The sequence below is a fragment of the Dipteris shenzhenensis genome, chromosome 31, assembly GCF_047967505.1.
Source record: "Dipteris shenzhenensis isolate YYH24624 ecotype China chromosome 31, Dip_SZ_1.0, whole genome shotgun sequence".
In the NCBI taxonomy this organism is placed as follows: Eukaryota; Viridiplantae; Streptophyta; class Polypodiopsida; order Gleicheniales; family Dipteridaceae; genus Dipteris; species Dipteris shenzhenensis.
Window position 1 is genome coordinate 5,322,250 of NC_141626.1, and position 23,211 is coordinate 5,345,460.

A 23,211-nucleotide genomic window follows, 5' to 3' on the forward strand; every position below is an offset into this window, starting at 1 on the left:
AGATAATTGACATGAGAGGCTATAGTAGCTCCTTCCTGCATATGTAGATCAAAGAATGAGATCATAAGTGCAATCTTAGAGCTTTTAGATCAGGCTCCAAAAAGAGTATCCAAGGTGATCCATGCTTGAGGAGTAGACTGTATGTCGGAGATGTGATGAATGTAATCATCTCCAAGGCCGAGCAATATGATAGCATAGGCTTTGTCATTCTTGGCAGCGACAACTTGCTCAGATGGACCTTTGGGAGCATCACGGTGAACAATGTCCCAAAGGCCTTCTTTCATAAGATGGCACTTGATTTTGATTTGCCAAGTATGAAAGTTGGACCCATTGAATTTGTCGATAGATATGAGAGAATGAGAGGAAGATGCCATGTGGGAAAGTCTTACCTCTTGCTAGGATGCAAGGGCAGTGTCTATTCCCTTACAATATTGCAGAAATAAATGAGAGGAAGAGATCCCAGAAGCCGGTTCTCTCACCACTTTGTCAGGGCCATAGCATATGACAGCCCATCGAAGCAGGAGGAACCAGCAAAAAAAGGAGAGACTGTTCAGCAAACTGAAAGAGGCAAAAGCTCAGTACCTTAATCCCGGGCAGAAGAAGAAGTGTAAAAAGGATGCAGATCTCCGTGAAGATGGAGCTGGAGAAGTCGTCAACCTGTGCAGGTATGGATTCCGTACGGACTGTACGGACTGTACGAACAGGGAGCAGAGTACGGAGTACGGCCGACATACGGATGTCGTGCAGAGTACGGACGACGTAATGTCATGCAGAGTACGGACGACGGCGCAGAACTGTACGGATCTGTCCGACGTACGGATGACGGCGCAGAGCTGTACGGATAGCAAGAACGGGTGCTAGATCTGTCGTGACAGCAGAGTGCTGCGCAGATCTGGCGTGACAGCAGATCTGGCACTCAGATTTGTGGCTGAGCTGCACAGATCTGAAGCGCAGATCTGGCGCAGAGATTTGAGGCAGGCGGAGCAGGCGTACATGCAGCAGAGTCGCGCAGATCTGGAGCGCAATGGCGGGGCAGAAAGAGGGCAGATCTCGGGGAAGAAGCAGCCAGCAGAAGCGTAGAAGAGGGCGGTGCAGAGGTAGAGATGCCACGAGAGGCTGAAGAGAGAGATGCCGGAGGGAGAGGTAAACTGAAAGGAGAAGACGAAGCTATGGCTGCAGCAGAGTGAGAGGAGAGGAGAGGGGATCTACATGCTCTGATACCAAGTTGGAATATGGAAGAAAGAACTAGAACTAGAAACTAGAAATGAGATGATAAGACTGAAAGATAAGAAATACCTTGAGAAGAGTGTAGACAAGACACAAGCTAGACTGATAGATTACAATGATGTGACCCATTGAATATATGGGCCAAAGTACAAGACATAAAGCAAGAGTGCTTATGGGATAATTGTAGAGGTGCCACATGGCACACACTAAAGACTAGACTTAGACTTAGACTTAGACAAATGTAGACTAGGAAATAGTACACTTAGTGTGCACTTATCTCCAACAATTTTATGCACTAACATCAGGTGGATATTGGTGCATTCAGAAGCACCGATGTATCAGTGGAGCTCCATCACCTCAGCAGGGTGACTAGGACTATGGTATTCTCTTGCTATCAAGGTAAAAGGGGCAGGTGGGACCATTATCTCGTTAAGAATCTTGACTCCACACTCCTCCACATGCCTTCCACACGCTTGGCATGTGGCCTCTCTTATATTATTGGAGCACATGGACATGAGCCCACCTTTTATATGACTCACTCTTCCTATTTTCTAAAAACCCCATAATATCCCATACACAAATAACTCTCACCCCATACCAAGGTATTTATAATTCATACCTATGGTATTTACAATGATCTATTCCACTCATCCTCTCAATCCCATACAATATCTTAGAAAATAGAAATAAGTGAGAGCCGCTAGGCTATCACTTGATACTCAAACTCTTATCAAACATAGAAGAAAACAATACCAATGCCAAATAAAAAATATCAATTTTTGGCGTCACACTGCCATACATGCTTGCGTGTCAGACCAAGGAGTCAAAAAGGAGAACCTTGGTCTATGGTTTCTAGGAATGCGATTGGAAGCATTGTCTCTTCAGTCGAGCAAGGGAGGTGTAGCTTCTGCTTAGGCGGGCCTACCTCCTTGGTCTCATCGTGAAGATAGGGCCAAAAAATAGAACCCCCATGTATGTGTATGATGAGAAAATCTCAACTAGTTACCCATCAAAAGAAAACTGCTATGCAATAACATTATTCTATCCTACAACATTGCTGGACATATCCAACTCCAAAAGAAGGCCTTTGCACCTCCATGCCTGGAGATTTTAGAATGAATCATGCCCCTCTCAAAAAATAATTACACCTGATCCTCATGGCATCTGGCATGAACCACCATGTTTGCATCTCCCACACAGCTTGACTCTTCCTCTTTGTGCATCTCGACAGCCAGACTTTACATTAGAAAGAAAATCCCAAAATCAAAACCAAAAAACACAAGGTAAGTCGAGCATCAACTGGACTGGCATGGACATGCATGCACTGCTCCAATGACTGATGCCATGCAGCAAACTAAACAGCAAAGACAGACACTAACCTCAAACTTGTCTGCCCTTGCGAATGTGAGTTTGCCTTGTTTGCATTAGGTTGTGGTTTCATTGTTGTAGTCATATTGTGCATCTGTGCTACACCTGTTGAAGGAAGTTCAAATGGCGTACGCACAGGGTGATGACGTGAGTCCCCGTACATATCTGTGCCCTACACATGCAATGAAGTCACCAGGCCAAATAAGCACGCAGTTTATGAGAGTGCCCCCAAGATCAGTATCAACTGGATTAATCTCTTGGACTATGGTCCCTATAAAGAGCTTAAGTAGTTGCAAATCTCTCATTACTGCAGTTATGATCATGACCATCACAAATGAACCTAAAAATAGCAGAAATAAAAAACATAGCTCTGCAAAAAAAGCCATGATCATCACAGCTGAAACTAGCACTAGTTTCAAGCACATGTCAGGTCTGAAACTTACTTTACTTTTCTGTAGGAGCAATTAAGACGGTGCCAAAAAATCCCCAACTAAGTCTCCTCATTCAGGTTCATACACTACAGATCTCAGGTACCCCTGCGATTTTTCACAAGCCATTGTGCATTGAGCTATACATCCTTCAAGGAACTTGCCATCATCTAACCTTCAAGTGAGACAAATGAACAAACAGATTAATTTATGCAGCCTGACTGTAAATGTTACATACTGTTCAACTCCAAGATTGTGTCGAAGGAAAATCAGATATGTGAGCAAAAAAATACAGTGGATAAGACCAAAAAGAACAGAGCTCTAGGTGGAAAAGTTTACTCCCTAAGGGCAAATTTGTAAAATGGGAGGGACCCAGGTAATAAACAAACTGGCAGCATGTGTCAGTGAAGAAATTCTAAAAGATGAAGAGGAGCCTAAAACCCACCCCTGTGGATCAAATGTAAGCAAACAAAATGAGCAGTACAACCATGACAACGACAGACCACAACCATACACAGGAAGAAGTCGATGGACAAACAAAAAAGGCAATGACGTTCACAAAAATGTAGCTTGAGCACACAGCACACATTCACAAATGAAGAATAAAATGCTTCGACATGTTCATCGCTTGTGCAACTCTAGACTACAAGTAGCCGGAATACAACAAAACATGTGCAACCTAAGACCTCAGCCATCCATACACATAGCTCCGCAACAAAAGCATACCTATGCATATACGGACTGCATACAATGGCAACCTTACTTATGTCAACAGCATCTAAAAGGAAGTGTGGATCACACAAACAAATAAGAGTCCACATTAGTATTCACACACTCAACAAGACACCTCACCTGCATGCTGAGTTCTTATCACTTCTTTAAAGACAAGGCACACTTGGAAATGTTTTTTAAAATCCCAACCATGCAAGAAAAGAGCATAATAATGAGTACTTCCAGAGAAAGCTCAGCTGGAGCACCGTACAACCGTTCGTATCTGCACGCCATCCGTACCTATACGCATCCCTGTACTGTCAGTGTACCTGCATTTTCGTACAAGTCGTCTTACAACAGCTGACAGGTTCCATACAGATTCGCAGTACTGCATCTTCGGTACCAGTCATCTGTACACTGTACGGATTCCGTACACAAACTACGCCGTACCAGCTCGTCCATACATCAACACCGTACATTTCCGCACAAGTGTACGGATCCCGTCCGTACAGGCCGTACAGCTGTACTTTGCCATACTGACAGTTTAGTACTGTCAGTTCCGTACAGTTTAAAAGCATCGGTACTTTGAGCAGTTTTTTCTTTGCAAGTGGAATTTGGAAGGAGCATTCTTGCAAATAGTCATTGTTTGGCTTCCATTCGGGGAGCACATTTGGGGCAGCTTTTGTTGCAGGCATTGCAGTCAGGTTGCAAAACCTACTCCAAAAATTTGGGGCTTTTTGGTTCTATTTGCAATCTTGCAGGCAAAATTTGGGGCTTTTGCAGTTTTTTGCATATAATTGCAAAATTTTGGGGCTTTAAGTTGATTTGCCCCTTTCAACTGCAATTTCTTGCAGAAATTTGGAGCTTTTGCATTTCGGATGCAATTTGGTAGTTGAAAGAGCATTTGGGAGATTTGCAACTAGTTTTGGACTCAGTGTGAGTCAAATTGCAGATTTTTGCCACTTTTTCAAGATTTTCTTTGCAGATTTTTGGGCATTCGCAGAGCATTGTGGTGCATTTCAAGCTTTTGATAGACTGTGGCAATAATTGTCACTGTGGGCAGGTTTTCTTTGGTAGACTCTGGTTGTGCATTTTATATCCCAGGAAGGGATTTTACTTGTTCAGTTTGATGCGTTTTTTGAGTTTTACTGGCAAAAATGGCTCAAAATAACCCAAATGAGGTGTTTGGAGTCCTCACACAGGAGGATAAGTTGGATGGCACCAACTACTCCTTTGTGGAGTTTTATGGTTCGCAACATCTTGGTTGGCAGACATCTTTGGGATTATGTCAATGGAGATAAGGCAAGGCCAAATTCTATGGCTACACCTATCACTCCTTCAGCTGGAGGCAAGAGTAGAGGTCAAAATGCAGCACAAGTAATTGGAGCAACTGCTGCTCCAGTGGCTCCCACAGCAGAGCAGAAAAGATGGGATTCTAGGGATGCACAAGCTCTTTCTGTGATTTCTCTTTCTATCAAGAGGTTCATTATTCCTCACATTCGGTCATGTAAGACCTCAAAGGCAACTTGGGAGATTTTAGAGAGTAGGTTTGCACCAAGAAATGATGCCAGGGTTTCCTTCCTGAAGAGAGAGCTATCTCATACGCATATGGATGAGGGAGATTCCATGAATACTCACCTCACAAAGCTTCAGGATTTGAGGGAGCAGTTGATGAATATAGATGAAGTTATTCCGGATTCAGATATGATTACCACCACTCTGAATTCTCTTCTTGAGTCCTATCTTGGTTTCCACACCTCGCTGAACTTGTCATTGAGGGGGGGTAGCAATCCTCTCTCTTTTCACGAGTTGGTAGGACTTTTGTTGCAGGAAGAGCAGACAAGAAGAAATATGGCAACACGGGCTGGCGAGCACGCCATGCTTTCTAAGTTTAAGCCCAAAGGAAAAGGGCAGCAAAACCAACACACCAATCAGCCCGCACATCAGCATAAAGCTGGTTCAAGACCACCCTCTTAGAAGGCTAAGGGTGATACAGATAAGCCTAAAAAGAAGGGCATTTGTCACTACTGCAAGAAGCCAGGTCATTGTATTGGTGAATGCAAGAAGCGCATAGCTAAAGAAAAGAAAAGGGATTCAAGTATGGCTGTATGTCTTGAATCGGGCTCCCACAAAGGCTTTGAAGACAATCACTCCCTATGAGACATGGCATGGAAGAAAGCCTTCAGTGGATCATTTCAGAGTTTTTGGTTGTGTTGCATATGCCCACGTGCCTGTGGAGTTTCGACATAAGTTGTCAGATAAGATTTTTGTGAGTAGAGATGTTATATTTTCAGAGAATTCAGCACATACACATGCTGAATTTACTATTCCAACTTCTTTAGATGATGTTTTTGAGGGGATGCTTCCTATAGCATCTGGTTCCCCAGCTGACGCTCAATGCTGAAAATCAGAATTTACAGCAACCTCCTCCTGATCCACATGCCCCGATTCAGCCACAAGTTGATTTTGTACCTCCACAAAGTGTGGATGAAGTTGTCAGGCAAGAGATTCAAGAAACACGCGCAGTCAAAACAGTTCCGAATTGGTTGCTACAGGCTCTCAAGGAGAGTAGGCTTAAGGCACCATTGCCTGGCAGGACTCATAGTGCAGTAAGGCACGCAGAGTGGGCTCTTTCAGTTGAGACAGCTTAAGCATGTAGGCTATCTCACGGGCTATCCATAGATGTCACTTATACCTTGGTATGAGCCTTGTAGGCCTAGTTATAGTCAGTTAGGACTATTGGTACAATTAGTTTATGTACCATCTAGGTCAGTTAGGACACTTAGTCCGATTAGGACAGTTAGCCCTAGGGTTTTGTTATGTTGGCTCTCCCTTGAGCCTCCACACTTCAGTTTTGCAGCAATCTATTACACCATCTCGTTTTTCTCCATTGTGCTTCCATTGCTTCCAACACCCAACACTGGTATCAGAGCAGGTCGGGAATCCATTCCCTCAGCCATTGACAGCTTTCCCAAGCTGTTTGGCAACCTCTGGAGCTCTCACTCTTGCTGGTCTTGCTGGTTTTCACACTCCCATGAGTCTTTGAGACCTTTCCAAGCACTTCTGTCGCGAAAAACCTCATTTAGTAGCGAGAAAACCGCACTTTGGAGCAACTCTCGCCAAGGAAACTGTTTTTCGGTGCATTTTCCAGCCTGCTACAGCAAAAAAACAACCACACGCGAGCATTTACGGCATCTGTACGGAATTCCGAACCTGTCTCCCTTTAAAAAATTCTGTACGATTCATTAGAAAGAATATACATTCATAGTTGTCTAAAAACGAGACAGTTGGAGAGCTGCTGCTGCTCCCCGCTCCCTCCTGCTGCCCTCCTCGCTGCTCCCTCCCTCCCCTCCTTGCTGCTTCCTCCCTCCCCCCTACCCTCGACTCCCCTCCTTCTCTTCCGCTGATGCAGCCCACCCTGCGCGCTGCCTCCTCCCCCTTGCGCGCTGCCTCCTCCCTCCCCTCCCCCTTGCCTGCTGCTCCCCCCTGCGCTGCTGCAGCACCCCCCCCCCCGCTGCCTCCCCCTTGCGCGCTACCTCCTCCCCTCTGCACGCTGCCTCCCCCCTGCGCGCTGTCTCCTCACTCCCCTCCCCCTTGCCTGCTGCTCCCCCCTGCGCTGCTGCCAGCCCCCCCTGCGCTGCTTCAGCCCCCCCTCGCTGCTGCCAGCCCCTCCCCCTCCCTCTCCTCCACTCCTCCTCTCCTCTTTCCTCCCCTCCTCTTCCTTCTTCCTCTTCCTTTGCTGCCCCCTCTTCTTCCTCCCCTCTACTTGCTGACTCCTCCTCTCCTTGCTCATTCCTCTCTCTCTCTCTCCTTCCTTTCACCCTCCCCCTCATCTGGAGTACCCCTATTTTTGTTAGGGGTCTCCTGGGCTTCAGGAAAGCGGACGGAGTTCTTCTTTTGGTTTTGAATCGGCCTTCCCCACCTCGATTGACAAATGGGTTCCCATTCAATCAATCCGTTACCGCCCACACCGGCCGCGAGAACCGTCACTTTCTCAAAAGACAAGCTGCAGCAGCTGCAAAAGGATTTGGAGCATGAGTGTTCCACTACTCTCTTTGCACGCATCCATGGCTCCCACCCCTCCACGTCACAATCTAGAGATTGGATGCTTGCGGCACTTCCCCAGGAGCACGCCCCCCACCTTAAGGATGTTCGTTTGTTGGGACGAGGTTTCTTTCAGGTGTGCCTAGATTCCCCGGATGTCACAAGAGACCTGCTACAGGCCGGTTTTCTTTTTCTAGGCTTCAGGAGGATTTTTTTGTTTCCCTTTCAACTGGGCTTTCACCCTGTTGAAGAGGACAAGCAGGGAGTTTCTGTTTTCATCAGATTCCCTGGTCTTCCCTCAATTTATCACCGGCTACTTTCAGTTATTCGCGAGAGGTTTGGTGTGGTAGCAAAGATCCCCCCTCTCCCTGGCGAACCCTCTTCGGCTGCTAAGGCGGTCAAGATGGATGGGGTACCTAGGGTTAGGGTCATTGTCCACGACCCCAATATTTCAGATGACCACATCATGCTACAGCGACCCGATGGGTCCTTCTTCTGCCATAGATTTGAGGTTGCAGGTCAGCAGGACCAGTGCAGGATTTGCAGATCCTCGAGGCACTTCGCCAGAGATTGCCCAAAGAAGAAAAAGACGCCCAGAAAGCAACCAGCTCGTACTAGCTTATGACAGAGAGCTAGAGCAGGACCTACTTCTCCACATGCACCGCCTCAGACACGGGCTCCCCCCCCCTCCTAGGGCTACCCGAGTCCCTCCTGCACCTCGCACCATCTCTGGCCCACGGTGGGTTCCGACCGTGGTTAGGCCCTCTACTTCATATCACACAACCACCGCTTCGAAGGCTACCCCCTTGGAGCCTCGGGAGGAGACTAGTGTTCAAGAGCCTTGTTCGACCCCATCCCTGGATCAGGCCGTACCAGCAGCGCAGGTTGTTGGCACCTCGTCCGCAGCACTTCTTGATTAGGATCCAGTACAGGTGCCTCCTTCTTTGGATAGAGGCAAGGGGGTCTTACATTCTATCCCTGCTTCGGTAGGAATCCTTTGTACACCCTCCCCAGGACTGGCTCAGCGGAACTCCTTTTCCGCTTTGGAGGACCTCTATGAACTCCCAGATGATGATTTTGTACCTTCTACTTTCGGAGAGCCAGTTATCGGCATCCCTTGTGAGAGATCCTTCTCTCTTTCACCTCTGGACTTTCCTCCCCTTGGACCTCGTGTGTATGGCAGGAGGTCAGCTCCGGCAGAGAGTTCTTTTTCCGCCACCAGGTCGGGTAAGGTATTGCAACCTGCTTTCACCCGCCGATGAGGATAGCCAGTTGGAATATACAGGGATTGCGCGGCATCCCTCATCGCCGTCGCCGCTGATCAGGAATCAGCTCCATCCAAGTGTTTCAAGTGATTCCCTAGACATTCCTTTTCTTCAGTAACACAAATTGGATGTCAGAGATTGCTCCAAGTCAAGTAAGATGCTTTCAGGCTGAACTTTTTGGCTTCCTGCCTTGGGAAGCAGAGGAGGTACACGCATATCAGTTTCAGATTCTATTCTCCCTCTGATCATTGGACACGGCACCATAACCCCCTCCAGAGCCCAGTGGGTTTAACTTCTGATTGACGGACGTAAGGTTGGCTTCCTCAACCTCTATGCTCCGAACAATAGAGGGGACCGTGTTCTGTTCTGGAAAGAGTTGCTCTCGTGGGCTGACATTGCAGATTCATGGATTATTGGAGGTGACTTCAACATGGTTGAGGCACCTTCTGATAAGCAAGGGGGCAGAGAAGGTGGTATTCATTCCCTCGACAGAGCAGCTTGGGATGCCTTCTTATTCAGGTTCAGTGGCAGAGATGTTTGGTCAGATGATGCATTTCATATTCAGTCTCAGTCACTTTTGTTTTCATGGCCAAACCATAGGGTGCATATGCCTATCCATGCTCGGATGACAGATTCTATGTGGATGACTAGGCTCTTGATAGAGGGGGGACAGTTTGCATTGCACCTGGTGTTTTCACTTCCGACCATTTTCCAGTAGTTCTGTTTATCTCAGAGGCCCATCTGAGAGGACGGTGTCACAGTATCAGGATCCCTGATGCCTTATATACGGATGAGACTCTCACAGAGGCAGTCTTGGAGATCTGGGTTTCTCACATGCAGGGGGGGCGGCCGGTCCTTCACATGTGGCCACAGCACTTGCCAGTATCAGCGACTTTTATCACTCCGTTGCTAGTGCTCGACAAGGTGAGGTACTCAGGCAAGAGGTTGGTATCTGCCGGCAGTTCGCAGCCTTGCATAGGGAGGAGCAGAGACGACCATCAGATGCTTGGATACAGGAGCGCCTTGCTGCGGCAAGGGCTCAGTTGCAGACATTGCTTGATCAGAGAGCAGAGTATGCCTTCCATGCACGGGAGTCATTTTGGATACAGATGGGAGGGAGAGTCAATAAACACTTTTTCTCTACACTTGGTCCCAGACATAGTAGAGAGAGTGTCAAGCAGCTTATTGACTCTGACGGCGTTTTGCAGTCTCATCCGAATACCGTCTTGCACTTAGCGACAACTTTCTATGCCTCCCTCCTTTCCGCAAATCCTGACACATAGGCCAGAGATGTGGCTAGAGAGGAAGTTTGGCAGAGTTTCCCTGTGTTAGTCTCACCAGAGATGATATGCTTACTTGATGCATGCTTTACCAACACAGAATTCAAGTCTGCCCTCTCCGCCCTTCATAAGGGAAAATGCCTTGGTTTCGATGGTATTACTCCTTTCTTTCTTTATAGCCTTTTCCGATATGATAGGTGATCCTATTACTTCAGCCCTGCAGGGCATTTGGGACTCGAGTGAGATGCCTGACTCACTGATCGAGGGCCTCTGCTTTTAGCCTTGGGATCTTGGAGGTTGTGGTTGTATGGAGGTGCACCTATCAGGTGCTTGCAGTGAGACCCAGGAGAGTGGAAGTGGATAGATCATGGGCACCGAGAGAGGAAAATTCCCTTTTTTCGTTTCACGGTTGGTAATGCCAAGAGATTTCAGCTGAACAGTAGGGTTGGGTTCCCTCCCCCCATTGGGACAGCTTCTTCATCACTGCCTTTTCACATCTCTGCATCCACCTCCCGTTGGTAAAAAGGTCACATGTGCCAACAACTCCTCCTATTCAGTTCGTGGTACAGGAGAAGTTGAACTTACAGCCATTGATGGCTCAATATTCAAAATTTCTGATGTCTTGTATGTGCCTGGTATCACAAAAAATCTACTTTCAGTGTCCACTCTTAACAGAGCTGGATTTCAAGTCATTTTTAAAGATGACAAGTGTGCAGTCCACGACAGAGAGCATGACTATGCCTTGAGATTGTCTGGCACTTTGTTACGTGGTCTTTTTCAGCTTGACATGTATGAGAAAAGACCAGCACATGCTCTTGCAGTTTCCACTCCTACTGCTGCTATGCAGAATGCGGAGTTATGGCATGCCAGTTGAAACACCTTCTCCACATGCCTGTGAAGGGTGCATTCTTGGTAAAATGCACAGATTTCCTTTCAAGAAGGATGGATCAGTAAAAGCTGTTCGAAAATTACAGCTTATCCATAGTGATGTATGTGGTCCCATGAGGACTCCATCATTGGGTGGTCATCTTTACTTTGTCACTTTTATAGATCACTACTCCAACTACACTTGGGTTTATGGGCTGAAACGCAAATCAGAAGTGTTTATGGTTTTCAAACACTTTGCAGCCATGGTTGAGAATGAATCAGGACTCAAGATACAGACATTACGCACAGATAGAGGAGGGGAGTATTTGTCTGCAGATTTTGATGCTTTTTTGAAAGACAAGGGCATTGCACATCAACTTACAATGAGGCTAACTCCTCAGCAAAATGGCAAAGCTGAGAGGAAAAATCGTACTCTTATGGAGATAGATAGATGCATGCTAAAAAGCAAAAAATTCCCTCACAAATTTTGGCTTGAAGGTCTCATGTGTGCCAATTATGTTTTGAATCGAGCACCCACAAAAGCTTTGAAGACCAAGACTCCCTATGAAGTTTGGCAAGGGAGAAAGCCTTCTGTGGATCATTTTTGTGTTTTTGGATGCCTTGCATATGCTCATGTGCCCGTTGAGTTTCGGCATAAGTTGTCTGATAAGGCAATCAAATGCATTTTTGTTGGGTACAGTGCAGAGAGCAAGAGCTACCGTCTCTACAATCTTGTCACACGCAAGATTATTGTCAGTAGAGATGTTATATTTTCAGAAAATTCAGCTCACACTCAAGCTGAAATTGATTTGCCTACTTCTTCCGATGATGGGTTCCCCTGCTGATATATTTGATGCAAATCAAAATTTTCAGATACCTCCACATGCACCGATTCAGCCACAGGATGTCTTACCACCTCCACAAGCAATGGAAGAGGTTGTTCAGCAAGAAATTGCAGATATACATGCAACAAAAACAGTCCCAAATTGGCTGTTACAAACTCTCAGGGAGAGTAAAATTGATGCCCCATTACCTAGCATAACTCGGAGTGCAGTAAGGCAGGGGGGGGGAGCTCTTTCAGTTGAATCAGCTTATGCAGGTACTCTTCTTGATGAGGAGGAGCCTAAGACATTTGAAGAGGCATAGGATAATGTGCATTGGATGAATGCCATGCACGATGAATTGCAGTCCATTCAAAAAAATCAGACATGGGAAGTTGTCGATTTGCCACCAGGTAAACATGCCATAGGTACACGATGGGTTTTCAAAGTTAAAAGAAAACCAGATGGGACCATTGACCGGTACAAGGCAAGGCTGGTTGCAAAAGGATATGCTCGAAAAAGGGCATAGACTATGAGGAGACTTTTGCTCCTACATCCAGAATGACAACCATCCGGTCAGTTATAGCTATGGCTGCAAACTTTAAATGGGATGTTCATCAGTTGGACATTAAAACAGCTTTCCTTAATGGAGACTTGTTGAAAGAGGTTTATGTCAAACAACCTCCGGGCTTTGAAATTTCAGAAAATGCACTTCAGATATGCAAGCTGAATAAAGCTTTGTATGGGCTGAAACAAACCCCACGTGCATGGTATGCAAAAATTCATGCCTTTCTGACCAACAAGGGGCTACACAATAGTCTAACTGAGAGCACCCTCTACATCAAGAAGGATGGGAGGGATATTTTAGTCATCATTCTTTATGTAGATGACTTACTGCTCACAGGGTCACATGAAGATAATATTGCAGATTTTAAAGCTGAATTGCAGACCACTTTTGACATGTCAGATTTGGGGCTGCTACAATTTTATTTGGGGATCCAGTTCACTCAAGCGAAAAGCGGCATCGTTATGTCTCAATCCAAGTATGTGCAGAAACTCTTGGACAGATTCAACATGCAGGATTGTAAGCCCATAGCTACTCCCATGGAGCCGGGGCTGAAGCTTACAATGCATGATGCAGGTGAATCAATTGATGTCACACTCTACAGTCAAGCTGTTGGATGCCTCATTTATCTCTGCAATACACGACTTGATATTCAGTTTGCACTTTCTCAGGTGAGCAGATATATGCACAGCCCAAAGACTATGCATTGGCAGGCTGTAAAACGCATCTTCCGTTATTTGCAAGGTACCAAGTCTTCTGGCTTGATGTTTCTCGGGGGGGTGACTTGCAAATGCATGCCTACAGTGACTCAGATTGGGCTGGAGACTATGACACTAGGCAGTCCACAAGTGGCAATTGTTTCTTTTGGGGCAAAGCTTGTATTTCTTGGTTGAGCAAGAAACAATCTACAATGGCTACTTCTTCATGTGAAGCTGAGTACAGGGCAGCTTTCACAGCAACAGTTGAATGTGTTTGGCTGCATCGTTTATTTGCTGATCTTCATCTTTCATTGGAGGGTCCTTCTCCAATTCTCACTGATAGTCAGAGTGCTATTGCAGTGGCAAAGAATCATGTGTTTCATGCTCACACGAAGCACATTGAGGTTCACTATCACTACGTCAGAGAGAAGTTGCGTGCAGGAGAGATCAGTATGATCTATGTGTCAACACATGACAATGTTGCAGACATTTTCACCAAAGCACTTCCACGTGAAAAGTTTGAGGCATTTCGCAGTGCCCTGAACTTATCTCCTTTTGGTGATTGATCATTTCCTTGTACATGACATTGGCACTGCAGGGGGGTGTTAGAATTATTGTTATAATTTAGCAGTGACCAATGTAATGTAATAAGTAGGTTAAGGGCACTTTTCCCTCATTTAGAGGTTTTTTCCCCTAACCACAGTTAGTTCACTAACTACAGTTAGTGAAGGATAAGGTATTGTCACTTAGACAAAACCTATCACTCTCTTCAATTGTAACACACTCTTCCATTGCAACTATTGTTTTCAGCTCGTTTTCAGCTCTCACTCTAATGCTCTCACACTTTGCTCTCTCCCTTGCACCCACATCCAGTTGGTAAGCCACATATCCCATCTTCTTGATTTATGAGCCTGGTAATATATATATGCCGACTTGGTGTTATTGTTGCCTTTGAAAGTAGCATATATATTCTTGTGCAACCTGAGATGCACCAAATTCCTTTGGCCTCGTTTTCTTATCTGTATATCTTCATCCTTTCTCGAGTTGAAGCCATATTCTCCTTGGCTAACTGTAGAAAGGCTTCCCTTTTTTCCAAATTAACCTTAACCCTGTGAGTTGCAAGTTCTTTGCCCGCTATGGCTAATGGATGTTTGACCTTATCTTCAAAGGAACTCGTCCTAATGGAGAGTAATTAGTACCATTAATGACAAAATTGTGCTAATGATAACCACCTATCCCAAGTCTTCTGGGTTTTTAAAACAAGAGTGGCTCACAATATTCTTCCAACCTCTTATTAGCATATCTTCTATCTGACCATCAGCTATGGGTGGGAAGAAGTAGTAGGTGTAAGTGTAGTCCCCACAATATTGGACAATAATAGCCACATATTACACATAAATATAACACCCCACCCTGTTTAGCTAACAAGGCTTGCATTGTTTAACAAAATCAATGACATTCTTCCACGACCCTTTCCAATAGCAGCTCTTCTTTATCCTGGAGACTATCCCGCATTGCCTATGGAGCTGCCGTAGCACAGCAAGGATCTGGATGAGAGCCCTCAGGATCATGACACGTTTGCAGAGTCTTCATAGAGAGTACACCTGAGGGAGGACACGTGTTTCAGATTGATGAGATCTCCCCAGCCTACCGGATACACGGTCAGAGCATCCAAAGGATTGCACTCCATGAGGCAGTCCCTCCTAACAGCCTAGCTCCTCCTCCTCCTAGGGAGGACAGTGTTTGGGAGGTGGTAGCCAGCATCACAGCTTGGAACATTTGGGTGGCTCGCTCCAGTATTGTGATGGGTGAGCACCCGGTTCCACCCTCGGCTATCCTAGTTGCCATCTAGCAGGATATCATTTACACTCTATGATCCACCTGGGAGCGTGGGACTCCAGGCTCCAGGGCGACTGTCGAGAGGCATGCTCGTTTCTGCAAGGCTTGGCTTGCAGGTGTTTTCTACATCTTCACTCTGCGGGGGATTTGCTGGCTGTATAGTCCCCCCACTTGGCTATTAGCCCCAGTTCCAGAGATCCCCTAGAAAGTGAGCTGGGCTTCTCTGGAACAGGCCGGTTTCTTTCTTTCAGCCTTTTCCGGTTTTTTCCATACTCAGCACCTTCGGGGCTGCTGTCTTGTATGAAATCTTTCAAGCATTAATAGAAGGTTCCTTTCTTTGAAAAAAAAAAAGGCAACCCTTCTTTATCTTCTCATGTCTTATTGAGAACAATAGCATTGACACTAGAGAGAGAAGTGATTCCTCAAGGGTGAACTTCTAAGTTACAACATTCTGTTTTGAGACCATCTACATTCTAAGCTCCTTTCAATATATGAGCTGGATATTCCAAGGAATAAGGTTCCTCCATATACCTTTGTAAGACTAGAATAAGTCCAATCATACAAATTTAGATTTTTTGTCGTTCTAAACATCAAAAATCTACACAAAAAATAAAAGAGAAAATGAAAGAGAAGAAAAAAGAGGTAAACAAAAACTTTTATGAAAAACAAAAGGAAGACATACTTAGCAAGCAAAGCAACACTTATGTCGTCATCAGTGCCCAAGAGACTCCGCGGGTCTTTAGAACCTAGTACAGCTGCTTATGCTACAACCAACTCTTCTACTTGGGAGTAAGGGTTGGTTGTGACGGAACATACTTGAGTGTCTCACGATTTGTCCTCACCTTGCATTGGCTGCCATACGCAAAGTGGTGCCCCATCTTAATAGCCACGATGATGGCCTGGTCAAGGGTAGCATGCACCTGCTATTTTTAATTCAGCTTCCTGCTCTCATAGGCTATATAACTCCATGTAGGTACCTGCTTAAGCCACAGCTGCTCTAGTATGAGCTGGTAGAGGAGCATATTGTTTGCTGTCTTTTAGAGTGTCAAGGAGACAAAGGGGAAGGCTTCTGGGCTCCTAAATTTCAGCTCTCTCTTGGTCGATGGCCCTGTACACAATATCTTGATCAATCGCGGAGGCATATCAGGCTGTAAATCCTGCTGAGTTTCAGACTGCACAAGTGGCTGTAAATGGCCATTAGAAGGAGGAGGATGCTTCACAGGCACGCTTTGAAGGCATATGCATCTTAGGAAGATCAACAACCATATCAAGTTCTTTATGCAACTTTACCAAAGCCCCAAGTTGAGGTGTCCAAATCTCTCATTCTATAAATGAGTATCTACCATGATAGAAGCATGAACAGCATAAGCCTCCGCATCTGCAAGTCCAGCATCATCCAAGCATCTATCATATGCATCAAGTCTATAAAGTCCTCTAATCAATGTGCCAGTGAATACCATGGTAAAGGCATGTGTAGCATCATAGAGGCATCCTGCATGTAGGAACTTTTTGTAGGCATGCTCCATGTAGGTGAGACAAGTATCCCAAGTCTTGAGCTTACTGTGATAGTAAAGCTGATTAAAAGAAATATAATTCTATCAACAACCTTTCTCTCACCATCAATTGGTAGATGCTAGGTTGAGCTATGAGTGTCCATATATTACCACAAGGTGGGCCAAAAAGTAGAGAGAAATCGAGAATCTGTGTTAGAGACACTGGAGGTGGGTAGAACACAATGTATCTAAACATGCTTGAAGAATTGTTGGGATGCTTAGATAGACCAAAATGCACCTAGACATTCTTGAAGAAGACTTGGGATGCTTACATCACATCACAATGCTTGGTGGTAGGCATAAAGTTTTCCATCTTGGAGAATCTATCAATAACAATGCAATCATGTCCCTTCTTAATGGTGGGAAGGCCAGAAAGAAATCCATTGAAACATGTTACCATGACCTGGATGGGACTACAAGAGGAGAGAGTATAACCCTACAGCCACATTCATATTCTTATTCTATATAGCCATCCATGTTACCACCCACTTCAAGCTTTAAATACTTCACCTGCTTGCCGAGATAGGCCACTCTAGCCTCATTCCGCACCTGATATAAGGAGGCAAGCTGATCCCATGCATGTTTAGCTGTCTTGCATGAACGGACATGAGGGATAATGACCCTTTTCACTGACAGAGCAATCAAGGCCTGTGCTTTGGCATCACGTCCATTCCACTAAATCTGCTCCTGAGTAGGAGGCAAAGTACCTGTGGTGGAAGAGGCCGCTGCTACAATAGAGAAATGAGTACAAAGTACACCCAATATAACAAAACCTAGGACAAGGTGCTAGTACTACTACCTGTACTAACTGGTACATGTGCTAGCTGTACCATGTGCCCTAACCACCTATAACTAGGCACATACCAAGGTATGAGCGGCACCTATGGATAGCCCATAGAATGGCCTACACTTCTTAGCAAATTAGTGAGTGCTGCTCCCCTAGAATAGAGCTTGATGAACCTTCTGTTAAACGAAGTTAATACAGGAATCCTCTCATATGAGTAATGTTTTCTAGCTGTGACCAGTGTCTTACCAACTGAAACTTTGCCTAACCAAACATCATCCACTCCAGGATGATGTTACAACAAGGGTACACAACAAATTTAATGGTGTGCATGCAACTAATCTCTAGCAATAGCATGTGGCATCTACTTTCGCTGTTCAACCCCTTACGGGATAATTACCTGCTACATGACAGGCTGGGAATAGCCCATGTATTCCCATTCAAATATCTTGAGATTCACAAATCCAAATTAGACAACCGAATAAGCTATACCTACCTACACTTCAAGACCTAAATGAGGATAATGCTAACTTGAACAATATAAGTGCTCCCCCCTATGCTACACTATTTTGGAGAACCCACTGAATTATTCTGCGTAAATCCTCGGGAATTTTGCATGTTCTATTGTTTTGCCATACACGGCTATTATATGTAAGGTTTTATAAAAGTTACATTCCAAACTTTGGATGATATTATCTTACAATCATATACCTAGATGAATCCAGGAACATTCCCAAACTCATCCTCTAAAAACACAACATAGTGCAATTTCAATCTCACGAGTCACTCATAAGATTGAAAACCATAAACTCCATCACGCATCGCAGGGACTAGCTACTATGGCATCCCCACTGATGTCATCAGCGCTTAACAGTGGGTGTAGACCATAGTCTAAAAGTATGCTCTCACACATACAAATCCACGCACCCACACATACTTGAGCATCCATTTATACAAAGTCTTTGTACTGAGTTTTTGTCGGCACTCCGGAGGTGAAGGGCAAACTCAGCCATGACGAAGGCTAGCACTAAAGGAGAAGGCTAATTAAAAAGTAGTCCAAATCTCTTCATTAAAGCTACAACTGCTTGTGAAGTCTAAACGATTTCATTTTCGTCTCTCCCAAACGAGCATCTAAATCTAAATCTAGCTAATAGGGCAACACATCATTTAAGATAGAAAGAGTTATCGCAATACCAGCAGGCTGCAACTTGGACGAAAACTTCACGAGGTGAAATTTGCATGTCCGCTAATACGGCAGAAGCATATACCTAGATGAATCCAGAAACATTTCCAAGCTCATCCTCTAAAAACACAACATAGTGCAGTTTCAATCTCACAAGAGTCACTCATAAGATTGAAAACCATAACCTCCATCACGCATAGCAGGGACTAGCTACTATGACATCCCCACTGACGTCATCAACACCCAACAGTGGGTGTAGACCATAGTATAAAAGTATGCTCTCACACATACAAATCCACACACCCTCACATACTTGAGCATCCATTTATACAAAGTCTTCATACTGAGTTTCTGTCGGCACTCCGGAGGTGAAGGGCAAACTCAGCCATGACGAAGGCTAGCACTAAAGGAGAAGGCTAATAAAAAATTAGTCCAAATCTCTTCATTCAAGCTACAACTGCTTGTGAAGTCTAAAAGATTTCATTTTAGTCTCTCCCAAATGAGCATCTAAATCTAAATCTAGCTGATAGGGCAACGCACCATTTAAGAGAGAAAGAGTTATCACAATACCATGCATCATTAAAGAAATATACCATGATGTAACGTCCAGCAAGGGTAGCCCTTGTTTATACCCCATGCTGCATCAATTTCATTATTTGCAATACTTCTAAAGTCTATCTCATGGACAATATGTGTGAAGTTTGTTGGGTGAGGGAAGCAATGGAAGCAAGAAGGAGAAAAACGAGATGATGTAATAGATTGCTGCAAAACTTAAGTGTGGAGGCTCAAGGGAGAGCCAACATAACAAAACCCTAGGGCTAACTACCTTAACTAGACTAAGAGTCCTAACCGACCTAGATGGTACATAAACTAACTGTACCAATAGTCCTAAGTGACTATAACTAGGTCTACAAGGCACATACGAAGGTATAAGTGGCATCTATGGATAGCCCATGAGATAGCCTACAAACCCCCCTCCATGGTATGGGCTGAAGTATCCTGAACATGGCTTAGAAGACCTAAATATCTAGTGTCATGGTTGCACATGTTCGTCCCGTAGGGATATAGCAACCTATGACTGTACCGAGTACAACAGATAAAGTTACAAAAGGTATTAAGTTTAAAGCTTGCCAAAAAGCCTCAAACTTAGGTCGAAATAGAGCCTTCGTTCAAAGATCTGCCAAGTTGTCTTCAGTGGAAACATAAGACAACTCAATATCACCTGCTGATAATCGCGCTCTCACATAGTGATAGTGAATCTTGATATGCTTTGCGCGAGCATGGAAAACTGGATTCTGTGCAATGGCCAAAGCACTCTGACTATCAGTGAAGATGATGGTAGGAGCAGTTTGACCTGCACAAAGATCTGCAAGTAGCTTCCGAAGCCAAACACACTCGAATGTAGTTCTAAAAGATGCACTGTACTCAGCTTCACAGCTAGAAGTAGCAACTGTACTCTGCTTCTTGCTGAACCAAGAAACACATGAAGTACCAAGCATAAAACTGTTACCACTACGAGTGTCAAAACAACCAGCCCAATCACTATCAATGAATCCATGCATGACAAGTCAAGTATCAGCCCCATAAAGAAGGCCTAAATGCTAAGTGCCTTTGAAAGATCTGAAAACACGCTTCACGGCATGCCAATGGTGCATAGATGGACTGTGCATATATCTGCTCAATTGTGAGACAGCATATTGCAGATGAGGTCTCGTATGGCATAGGTAAATCAAACAACCAACTGCCTACTGATAGAGAGTGACATCACATGTACCACTGCCATCCTCAGAAGAGAAGTGAAAACCAGTTTCTAATGGTGTGGATACTAGCTTGCGGTCCTCAAACTGAAAACGCTGCAAAAGCTGTCCAATGTACTTGGATTGTGACATCAAAATGCCCCCCTCACTGCTAGCAAATTGGATGCCCAGATAGTAGTGCAGAAGACCAAGATCACACATAGCAAATGTCTGCTGCAAATCAATCTTAAAATCTGCAATTTGCTGATCATGTGTCCCAGTCACAAGCATGTCATCCACATAAACGACTAAAATCAGCAAATCTATCCAACGCTTGCGGATGTAAGGGTAGCCTCTGTAGGGCTGTTCTGAAAGCCAAGGGTGAGCAAATGAGTATGAATTCTCAAATACCAAGCCTAAGGTGCCTGCTTCAATCCATAGAGGGCCTTTTTCAAGCGGCATACCTTGGTTTCAGAACCTTCAACCTCAAAGCCAGGAGGTTGGGAAACATAGACCTCTTCCTGCAAATGCCCATGAAGGAAAGTTGTCTTAACATCAAGCTGATGTATCTGCAATGAAAGTGGGCAGCAAAGGCAATAACAATGCGAATGGTAGTGATCCTGGAAGTGGGAGCGAGCAAAAGGTTCCTCAAAGTCAATGCCATGCTGCTGAGCATAGCCCTTAGCAACAAGACGTGCTCACGATCCACTGAACCATCAGCTTTCTGTTTGATTTTGTAAACCCACTTAGTTCCAATGGCATTCTTGCCATGAGGCAAATCACACGACTCCCAAGTGTTATTATGATGGATAGAATCCAATTCAGCTTGCATGGCCTTCATCCAACAATCATTTTGAAAGACATCTTGATGACATAAGGGCTCTTCATTGCATGCTGTAGCAACCAAAGCATAAGCAACAAAACTAGCATGCTCTTTCTAGACAGCTGCTCGCGTATGGGCTGGCAGAGGGGTATCTTGTTTGCTTGTCTTTTAATGTGTCAAGGAGCCAATGGGGTACCTTTTTGGGCTCCTGAATTTCTGCTTTTTACTGGTCAAGAGCCCTGTGCAAATGATCCTGATCAATGAGAGGCATATCAGGCTGAATTTCTGCATGCACATGTGGCTGCAAATGACCAACAGATGGAGGAGATACAACCCCAAATGGAACATCATCCCAAGCATCGGATGGAAACAAAGGCATCAAGCTGTCAAATAAGTCAGGGGCATCAACAACGGGCTGTTTTTGACAGTCCAGCAAAGGCATAGTGAAAGATTCATCAAACACAACATCCAGACTGACAAAACACTTGCTGTGCAGGGCTGATATAGTTTATAGCCCTTGCTCTTTGAACTGTACCCAAGAAAATGCACTTGACAGCTTTATCATCCAACTTAGTGCATTTTTGGGAAGGCACATGAGCATAAGCTAAGCATCCAAAAGTCCTTGTGTGGAAAATGCGAGGCTTACGGCCCGTCCAAGCCTCATAAGGTGTGTGAGTCTACAATGCCTTTATAGGACATCTATTCAAGATGTAATTTGCACACATGACCGCATCCAACCACAACTTATTACACGTGCGAGCTGATATAGTTTATAGCCCTTGCTCTTTGAGCTATACCCAAGAAAAATGCACTTGACAGCTTTATCATCCAACTTAGTGCGTTTCTGGGAAGGCACATGAGCATAAGCTAAGCATCCAAAAGTCCTCGTGTGGAAAATGCGAGGCTTACGACCCGTCCAAGCCTCATAGGATGTGTGAGTCGGCAATGCCTTTGTAGGACATCTATTCAAGATGTAATTTGCACACATGACCGCATCCAACCACAACTTATTAGGCAAATGTTTGCCTTTCAACATGCATCTGGCCATTTCCATCATTGATCTATTCTTTCGCTCAGCCACAGGATTCTGTTGAGGAGTATAAGGCACCATGCATCGATGATTGATGCCATGGGAAGCCAAAAAAACAGCAAACTCCTTCGACATGTATTCACCCCCCTTGTCTGTATTAAGGTGAGCAATGTGCAGCCCACTCTCATTCTCAGTCAAGGCAATAAAGTGCTTGAAGCATGAAGAAACTTTAGATTTGGATTTCAATGCGAAAATCCAAGTGTACCTGGTGAAATCATCAATAAAAGTGACAAAATAGTAGAACCCCCCAAGGAGGCATGAGTAGCATCATACACTGCACACCTAACACCATCAAAAAGAACCTAAAAGCCACATGTAGCACTGGCTGAAATAGAAATGAGGTTCTTACGAATGCCTGAACATAAAGCACATGCTCTAGAGTAACAATACCACAAAAGGCAGAAGTAAGAGCAACTTGCCCAATACCTTTCACGGTATATGATGCATTATTGGCACATGTGGCACTGCCCCCCTGAGATGTAAGCTCCAATGAGCTGAACAACTTCCTATAGGAAGTGATGTGCTTGCTAGCACCACTATCAAAGAACCAGGCATCACGAACATCTGAAACTGCCATACAAGCATCATGAACATCAAGATTATACTGACATGTAACCAAGAAAGCTCAATGGTGGTCTTGTGCGAAATTAGTGGACTCATGTCAATCTTCTGCACTAGAAGAACCAGATACTACAAGACCAGACTCTTTCTTTTTCTTTTTAGATGCTATGCGCTTCCTGCATCCAGAAATATCATGCCCAAGTTTTCTGCAATAATTACATCTCTTCCTCTTTTTGTTATCCCCTGAAGAAGAGGCACCATATGAATGATCAGCATGGGAATGAGAGGGTTTTCCAGCTGAAACCTTGCCTTTACCTTTGTGTTTGTGATGGGCAGCAAATGCTTGATGACTAGCCATAGAAGCATTG

At 44.8% G+C, this 23,211-nt stretch overlaps 1 protein-coding gene across 3 annotated transcripts in view; it reads right to left on the reverse strand.

The window, feature by feature from the left end:
- The window catches only part of LOC147880942 (DEAD-box ATP-dependent RNA helicase 8-like), an 83,928-nt gene that overhangs the window by 48,966 nt on the left and 11,751 nt on the right, over nucleotides 1-23,211 (reverse strand). For 2 of the 3 annotated variants that reach the window (XR_015543996.1, XM_087402222.1), the window contains exons 5-6: nucleotides 3,039-3,131; nucleotides 2,607-2,767 (exon numbers count right to left, since the gene is read on the reverse strand). Coding sequence is in view for 2 of the 3 variants with exons in the window: in XM_087402222.1 (XP_087258348.1) it covers nucleotides 2,607-2,758 (152 nt within the window). In the remaining variant the exon portion in view is untranslated. Of the gene's footprint in view, nucleotides 1-2,606; nucleotides 2,768-3,038; nucleotides 3,199-23,211 lie in introns of all 3 variants that reach the window. The other variant, XM_087402223.1, reaches the window with a different exon arrangement.